This window comes from Hydractinia symbiolongicarpus, chromosome 13, assembly GCF_029227915.1.
Source record: "Hydractinia symbiolongicarpus strain clone_291-10 chromosome 13, HSymV2.1, whole genome shotgun sequence".
Taxonomy (NCBI): Eukaryota; Metazoa; Cnidaria; class Hydrozoa; order Anthoathecata; family Hydractiniidae; genus Hydractinia; species Hydractinia symbiolongicarpus.
The window spans coordinates 23,263,855-23,272,693 of record NC_079887.1 but is presented as its reverse complement, the minus strand read 5'-3'; the positions used below and the strand labels follow the sequence as shown (position 1 = coordinate 23,272,693).

Genomic DNA, 8,839 nt, shown 5'->3' with positions numbered 1-8,839 from the left:
AAAAACATTTGAAACACACTGTATAATAATGGTACTGGTACGGTTTGCCGTAAAAGCAAAGGAATTTCAGCTTTATGCCATCTATGCCATAAATAACATATTTTTTAAATGTGTGGCTTTAAAAAAAGCCGTTTATGATGGTGTTTGTAAAGCCTAACATTTCTCTGCAAATTGAAGAGAGTACTTGAATATTATTTTACCAAAGGTGGTTGCATATTTAATATTGCCCCAGCTATTGTCCAAATGTGGTCACATAGATCAGTTATCGATATTGGTAAAGTATTACTAAGCATTCTAAATTCCTTTAATCTTCCCGTCACTCTTTCTATGTGAATCCCTGCTCTAGCAACTCGTTTACCATGATATACCTCTGATAGAGTAAACTGTCTTTTTTTGCAAACAGGGCAAACACCTGACGTGATAAGAACAAATCTTGTACGTTAAAACCTTTATTAAAAAGTACCATCAAATTAGGAGTGAATTTTTTTGCGACATTTGTGTCTTCTGGTATGAATCGGTCACTACATGAACCAGCATGTGCAGGCGATATGTATGATATGGAACCAGATTTTGTGCAAAATATTAACTTTTTTAAGGTGTGATAACTTTTATATGTGCTATAGGTCTGATATTGTGCAGCAACATTGTTAGAATGTTCTATCCACTGTTCAGTACAATCTCCAATTCCTTCACACTTGTTAAATGTCCCAGCAAAATGATTATGCTCATATGATAATGTCTCATCAGGACTTGGCCAATAAATCAAAGGTTCTAGCTCTAAACTAAGAAATAAGATAAATGTTGCTATTATGTTTGAAGCATGGCTTGCTGAGATCCCAAATCTGAATGCTAAATCTTCAACAGGTGCATCTAACCGAATTCTCATTAATGTCATCAATATTTCATCCTTCAATGAGAGAGACCTCGTTGGACCAGGCTTTCGTTGACAAAAGAGTTTTATCGAATTTGCTTGGTATTTCTTTACATCATACATTTCCAAGACATTTGAAACATTATTTTTGGTCGATCCATTACAATATCAAGTATACTTACCAGCAACGATGTATTAGGGATGCCAATAGGCGAAAACGTTTGTGATGCAAAACTAGCTAGGGAAGATGACGGTGATGTCAAATCAATGCCGACACTAAAATCAAAAGCGCTGACAGTATCAGGTGCTACAATTTCTTCTTTTACTTCTTCACTGGCTGGTCCTAGTAAGCAAGCAAAAAATAAGTTATCTATTTTTTTTCGTGTCGTATACAAGTTTTAGTGCGGTGCCTGCAATGCCACTCATATCAGAGAAACTTTACGACGACTCAAAATTTGGGCAAGTGAACACATGGGTGTGAACCCCATATGACTCCCCTAACAGATATATACGTCATCTAGCCAATCAGCAATTTAGGAACATCTACGGATATGTGGTCACGTAGCCTCTTTTGACGATTTTAACATATTCGCTCATTGTTTCCCGAGATAGCTAATTATCAGTTTATTTATAGTAACATACTATTTTTTACATAAATTTAAGAGAAATTTAAAACAAAATTTCACTACACTTGAAAATGGACGTGTGAACATCCGAAAATGTCGTCAAAACGTTGTTTTTGTTTTTTTCGTTTGAGATTTACAAAATCGCACCTGCTAAAGTAAAACCTTTGTCAGCAGGTGCTCCATATAACAAGAAACTTATGCGGTATCGCATCATTGTCTCCAGGTTTTGGAATTTAGTCTTAAAGGCGCTAGCGTTATGTCAAAAAGGATCCATGGAGACGAGGTTGGCACTGTGAAGCTAAGCCTACCCGAACCTAATCCCGCCAAAACATCTATAAAAACAATTTTTTGTTGAGTAAGCAGTTTTACAATGTTATGGTCTTGGCTTTTTATTTTACAATGTAACAGACAAGCCGTGCCAAGGTATGTGGGGAGGTGCGTCAGTTGTGATTCGGAACAGATAAATAACTGTTCTTTTTTATTTAGACGCAACTAGGCTAGTTTACTAAGCTTTGTTCCAGGAAATAAAAAATTCAGCTTCTCTCATACGACAGCTTTAACGCAAAAAAATGTGTCAGAGCAAATTACGAATTAAAATCAACCAATGATCACAAGGCCAGAGCGTGGCCACATCTTACCCTTCTAAATAGTAGCAGATTTAATTATGTTTGTTGAGGTAAGTAAGGCCACTTGCGCTTGGAACATTAAAGAAGAAAGGCTTTTTTCGACGATAATCACGTGAGCAAGTAACAATAGAAGTAGCCAATCAGAAAGCACGGTCAGTATTCTGACCACAAAATTTCGTTTGCGATCCCAGCTTACCTTAACTATATTCCGATTTTCCAGTGATGAGAAAAATTATGCTGGATCTTCAGGCTTAAACGCAACCACTGTCTAGAAAAGGTGGTTATAGCGAAAGACATACTGGTTTTGTTATATACGACTTTACTGTCATAGTGGAAAGCAGAATGAGATTAAAATTTCTATTAACGAACAGTTTGAATAAAAAATTTTATGATCTATAAGATGTGACTGTGAAACTAATTTCATTACAACACCCTCCTCCCCAGGAGCTATTATCTAAAGTCGTTACTACTGAGCCCTAAAATTTATCATAAAGGGAAAACCCCTAAAAATGAGGATGTTACTACTGGACAGTTGGGAAAGTTCATGTCAACAAGATATTAATCAGTTTCATCATGTGATAAAAGTCAATGAAAGTAAGAAATAACAATCAAAAGCATTGCAAAACAACTTCAATCCCAAGTCTCTTTTTTATCAGGACGGCGAAACGGCCAACATATAATTTTGATACTCTATTTATCTCTAGTTTATTTCTTGAAGTGAAACTGGATGATAAAAAATAACCAGGCCTTATTTTGGATAGATAACCTCACTCAGTGTATGCAACGCATGCGCAGCTCTTCTTTTCTTGAGTTTTGTTTGTAACATTTGCACATCATCTTTTAGACAAAACTTCAGACAAAACGTCAAAGGATGTTATTTTTAGCAACGAAAATATTTTATGGATGTTGATTGAAGTTACGTAATAGAATACTTTATACGATCTATAAATATTACATTGATCAATTTCACCTCGTGCAGTGTAGTGTACGAGTTAGTAAGGCAACTAAACCGATATCTTGTTTATTCAGACATAATGTTAGTTAGTCGGACTTTGCTATCTACAACTTTTTAACAAATTATCACAAAACATCGAATATAAAAGAAATTCGTATAATATTTACAACAATATTTTCTTGTGCCGTTTTTTATTCGCAAGCTCCTCATTTTAGAGCCCAGAGCAAAAATAAAACTCTAAGAGTTCTAGGAACGAGAATGCAAGCTCCTTATAAAACTTTAAAAAAATCTTTATATAGCCATCAACAGCTTATCACAAGCTACCATCCTAGGCTTATAGCTGTTTTTAAGCAGCCTCGTCCCTAGGGGCTTTTGCCTTTTTGACATGAGCGCTAGCGACTTTGACATAGACAACAAACCCTGGGGACGAGGATAGTTTTGAAGTTGTTTTTGACGTATACTCCGGCCTGGTATAGAACGTTGAAAATGCAATGTGCTTTTTTCAAGATTTCCGAAGAGAAAAGACACATGCTACGCCCAGAAAGCGAAATATGCTGGCATCAGCAAAAAATTGGTGTTCCTTGAGAATTTGTATCTAACCAAAAAGCCTAAATTCCTTAAAAATCGCTGTAATTTCAACCTCCACAAGTTCAAAGCCGGTGTAACATTCACATAACTCTGTTCATTAAAATTCATATGCGTAAAAAATATGTTTACAGAATTATATTAATCTATTTATAATGATGTTAATAACTCTATTAGCGTCAACAACAAAACTAGTCGAAAATGATGTAGTTCGACTGGGATCTATCGAAAACTAACAGTGAAAAAATCCACAGGAATTCGGGCATGGTCGCTCGCAGCTACCATTTGGATCACAGAAAGAGACTTGCTAGAGTTATATTGAACATGGCGGAATAAATCTCTTGGCTGTTAAGAATGACAACGCTCAATTACAATAAAATTAAAAAAAGAGCAATCTCGTCGCTAGAGTCTTTTTTGCTTTCTATCAATCCGGCGCTAAAGGAGGATATGAAATCCTGGGAACGAGATTGGATTAATCTTGTACATCTACACATAATTAAATAGCCTTTAAGTTTCGTTGATAGAAGTATTTTTGGAATGTCACATGTTCTAAGTTAAATCTAAAGAATCAACATGACTGGGCGAGAGAAAAATTATCCGAACTCTAAAAATTCTAAAATAGTTACTTGCAGGTATTACTTACTTGACTTTACAAAATCTAAAAAATAAATTCCCACTCTTCAAAGTTTTTAACACTTTCCTGGGAAAACGTTTAAGAAATATAGGATCCAAGTCCTCTCTTCTCGTGTATTTCCTGCATCTTCTCAATTCCCTTCATAACGGGATAGCGAATTGCTCAAAAGAAACCATAGTGCTTCCATATTCCTCTCATTGCAATCGCACAAAATGGTGCAAAAGCTGCTAGTATTAACGTTTTAAAAAATTGGATCTGAACTCCAAACACTCGTATTCCTTGTACCGTGGCAACATACTTCAACGTCACCTTTATTTCTTCATCTGTATTAAATACCCAACCATTCTTAAGTTGGGTTGGCACGTCTATATCTGTTATAAAATCTTGAACTTTTAATATGTTCGAATCAATCCGAATAATTAAACAGAGCGGAACCATGTATAGAATTAATATCTCAACAAGACTGAGTATGTTATCCAGTATAACACGTAGTGCACTTCGCTTATCTTCGATACTGATAATAAAAATGTAAAAAGCGTCGGAGTCTGTTCTAAGGGAATTGTTTTGGTTCAATTGAAATGTTAATAACTTTTCCATCCAGTCGATTTGAATCTCTTGAGTTTTGGTTAAACTTTCATAAATCATTTTTGTATTTGAAACATTGAGCAATGTTGAGTTATCTTGTATGCTACTCGAAATTAAAAGTGTTTTTGTTTTTTCCAAGTTTTCCTTTGCTCTCAAAAGCTTATCGAAATTAACAATGGGGAAGACCAAGGGACTGCTGGTCAGGTTTTTATCAAGTGTACTGTTGCTTCGCAACTCCAACCGTTCGATAGTAGACATCATGGTTGTAAAAGCACAAAATATCAAGAGAAATAAGTGCAGTATTAAGTACGGACTCAAGGCTTGCTCAGTTTTTCTAATCAGCGTTTTTAATTCTTTAAAAATAGCCCTAACTTCAGTCAATGGTTTTGTCCTATCCTTAAGGGACAAAACACAGACTCGTTTCCCCACGGCTAGTACATGATCCCCTAACAAATGCAAAACCACGGTAAGTAAACAAAAGGATGGTAAGATGATCAAACGACTTATAAATTTCCAAATAAGTATGACAGGGTTTGGTAGGGAGCGATATTTATTCGTTTGATTCTTCTCTAGCCAGTCTAGATCAAATTGCAGTATGCCACATGGATATGCAACCAGTAACAGGAATATGAAAATCAAATACGCGTTAAGTTTCTTGCGATTTCTTTGCCATTCGATTACAGGTAACTGTATACCTGTCAGTAATTTAGCAATATGCCCCATACTGCAGTAACATGTCCCCAACACGTAGGTGGAAAACCAACGCACATTCCAAATTATATAATCAGCAATGGTGAAGGGAAATTTTCGATCTAGTTGTAACCAAGTCTCATAAGTGCACAAACAGAATAGCCCAAACTCAAAACTAATAAATGACAGGAGAATAGACGAAAGGAAGGTTCTGTAAAAATAAAATGAAATGGAAGCCAAGCAGCCATACTTTTTGTTCCAGCGTTTTGGCATCCACATTGCAGATAGAATGAGAAACCATCGATAGTTGGTATGGTTTATGTTTACGTTCTTAACATAGTCTGTGTAGAGGATAAAATCTCCATCATCGTCACTGTAGGCCTCGTTTTCATCTTCATCACTGTCTGCGTTCTTAGCAATAGGAGTCATATAACCCGGAATGTCTCTTTTGTTAACAATTTCTAACACTGGGATTAAATTTTGTTCTTCTGAGGAGTTTTCTGTTAACATGATGGAGGATTGAACACAAGAAGTGACACCAAGAATTATAAGTACGAATGTAAGTCTTATGCAAAAGCAAGGTCTACCATATTGCGTAGAACCTTCTAGAACAAAACTAAAAATGCTTAGTCATCACAACATCTAAAATGCCGTGACCGAATATATCAACACCCCCTCTAGAGGTCAAGTTTCTGTCCAAAAAGATATCGTTCGAATTTCTGTAAATAGTGTTTCTTCGGAGGTTTAGTATAGATGTCAGCGATGTTTTCATCTGACGGCACGTGATCCAAATAAATGCGGGAATCACGGTAACAATCGCGAATAAAATGAAAGCGTATATCGATATGCTTCGATTTCGAATGCTTAACAGGATTCTTAACCAAAGACAATGCACCTTGGTTGTCATTCATAAGCATCGGTGTTAACATGGTAAACAGTAATAACTCGCTAACCAATCGACTAAGATAAATAATTTCTTGGCACGCTGCGGACAGTGCCATGTACTCTGCCTCACAAGTTGATAACGCGACAGATGTCTGCTTCTTGGATTTCCAGCTGATAGGCGGTCCAAGCTCGTTTAGGCTAATGTGGTATCCAGTTACACTACGGCGGTCATTCGTTGATGATGCCCAATCAGCATCACAAAAGGCGTAGATTCTCGGTTGTGCAGATGATGCGGTGAATGTTAATTCATACGCTGTTGTTTTCTTGACGTACTGGAATACATGCTTCAACATTGCCCAGTTAGCAGGTTCAGGACAAGACAATTTTTCTGATAATTTCGTTACAACAAAGGCAAGGTCTGGTCGTGTGCATGACATTGCGTATATCAGACTTCCAACCATTTGACGGTATTTTCGCTGGTTATCGATTTGAAGGTTGGCTTCCATGTAGGCATTAACGTTTTGCTCACACGGGGTTGATCGTGGTTTGCAGTTATGCATATCAAAAGCTTTCAAGATGTTTTCAAGATAATGTGCTTGAGACATTGTAATGCTTCCATTTTGTTGACTAAATTTGATTCCAAGGAAAGTTGATAGGGTTCCAAGGTCCTTCATATGAAACTTCGATGACAATTGACTTTTAATCTCGTTTATGACATCGGTTGAACTACCTGCAATAATAATATCATCTACCCATATCAACAGAAAAATAATCTCACTCTCATTGCGTTTGAAGAAGAGACATGGATCTGCTGCTGATTGTTTAAAACCAAGTTCTATTAGGTAGTCATGAAGTAAGTTGTGCCAGTTTCGACCACTTTGCTTCAGTCCATAGAGCGATTTGTTTAGTTTCCATACTTTCCCTTCGATTTCATACCCGGCCGGCTGTGTAACATATACTTCTTCGTTAAGGGCAGCATGAAGGAAAGCACTCTTCACATCCATCTGGTGTAGGGTAAGGTTTTCTTGCACTGCGACCTGCATGAGTGACCTAACTGTCTCCATGCGTGCGGTTGGTGAAAACGTTTCGACATAATCAACTCCCTCGATCTGGCTAAATCCTTTTGCAACATATCTAGCCTTGTAAATAGGTTGTTCTGGGTCTCCTTTGAGGTTAAATACCCATTTTCCACCGATAACTTTGCGATCTTTTGGTGGGTCTGTCAACGTATAGGTGTCATTGGTTTGAAGTGACTCGATTTGTTCATCCATTGCCGCTTTCCACTTGCATGAGTCATTTCGGTTAATAGCGGTCTGATATGTTTGCGGTGTGTCCATTAAATAACAATAATCTATATAGCTCACATGGTCGTTGTCATCAGAGTTTTCGCTCTGGTCATAATCTGCTAGGTACGATGGTGGCTGTCGCTGTCTTGTCGGGTATCGCGATTCAGATTGCTCTTTCGGTTCTGACTGCTCCACTGACACTTCAGCTGGTTCTGGTACTTCAGCTGTTTGAGGCATGATTTGATCATCGTTTGTTTCTTCGTTTTGAAACTTTTCAGTGAAGGTTACAACTCTATGCTTCATCACGGTGTGGTTATCAGGGTAATAGACAAGATAAGCTGGACTTTCTCGATCATAACCGACAAAATACCCCTTCTTGCATCGTGGGTCCAGCTTTTTCGTGTTAGGAGTGTAAGCATAACATACAGTTCCGAAGACATGGAGTTTGGAAACATCAGGTTTGCGACCGGTAATCAAACTGTATGGTGTACTTTTGATGCGTTGAACAAAACAACGGTTTCTGATGTGCGTAGCGGTCATCAATGCATAGGTCCAGAGGTATTTCGGCAACCCCGATTCAATCAGCAATGCACGGGCCATATCAAATAATGTTCTCCAATTACGCTCAGCAGTTCCATTCTGGTGTGGTGAATGTGGAGAAGATAGCTCATGTTTTATGTTGTTTTTCCTGAGCAGCGACTTAAACTCGTTAGATATATATTCACCACCATTATCACTCTTCATGCGACTCACATCACCGGTTGGAAATATATCAGCATGGAAATTGAATGATTTGACTTTGCCATATGGGTTAACATCAGCAAGAAATTTTTCGGTCGCTTTCAGTGCATCTGATTTTTCTTTCAAATAATAGGTAAACGAGCACCCAGAGTAGTCATCGGTAAAAATAATAGCGTATCTGAAACCGTCCTTTGCAACAGGATCAACAGGACCTGCAAGGTCTGTGTGAATTAATTCAAACGGTTTGGAGGCACGGGTATCAGCATCTCGGTTACGGGTATCAGTTTTCTTCGCGAGGATGCATGTTTCACAATTGAATTGACTTGAATCAGAAATGGTCATACCTTGAACGACA

At 37.5% G+C, this 8,839-nt stretch overlaps 1 protein-coding gene across 1 annotated transcript; it reads right to left on the bottom strand.

Moving 5' to 3' along the window:
• Positions 1-3,128: 3,128 nt before the first annotated feature.
• LOC130623547 (uncharacterized) lies at positions 3,129-6,091 on the bottom strand. The gene has a single exon (XM_057439039.1). The coding sequence runs from the start codon at positions 6,080-6,082 to the stop codon at positions 4,460-4,462; it is 1,623 nt and encodes a 540-aa protein (XP_057295022.1). The 5' UTR covers positions 6,083-6,091; the 3' UTR covers positions 3,129-4,459.
• Positions 6,092-8,839: the final 2,748 nt, after the last annotated feature.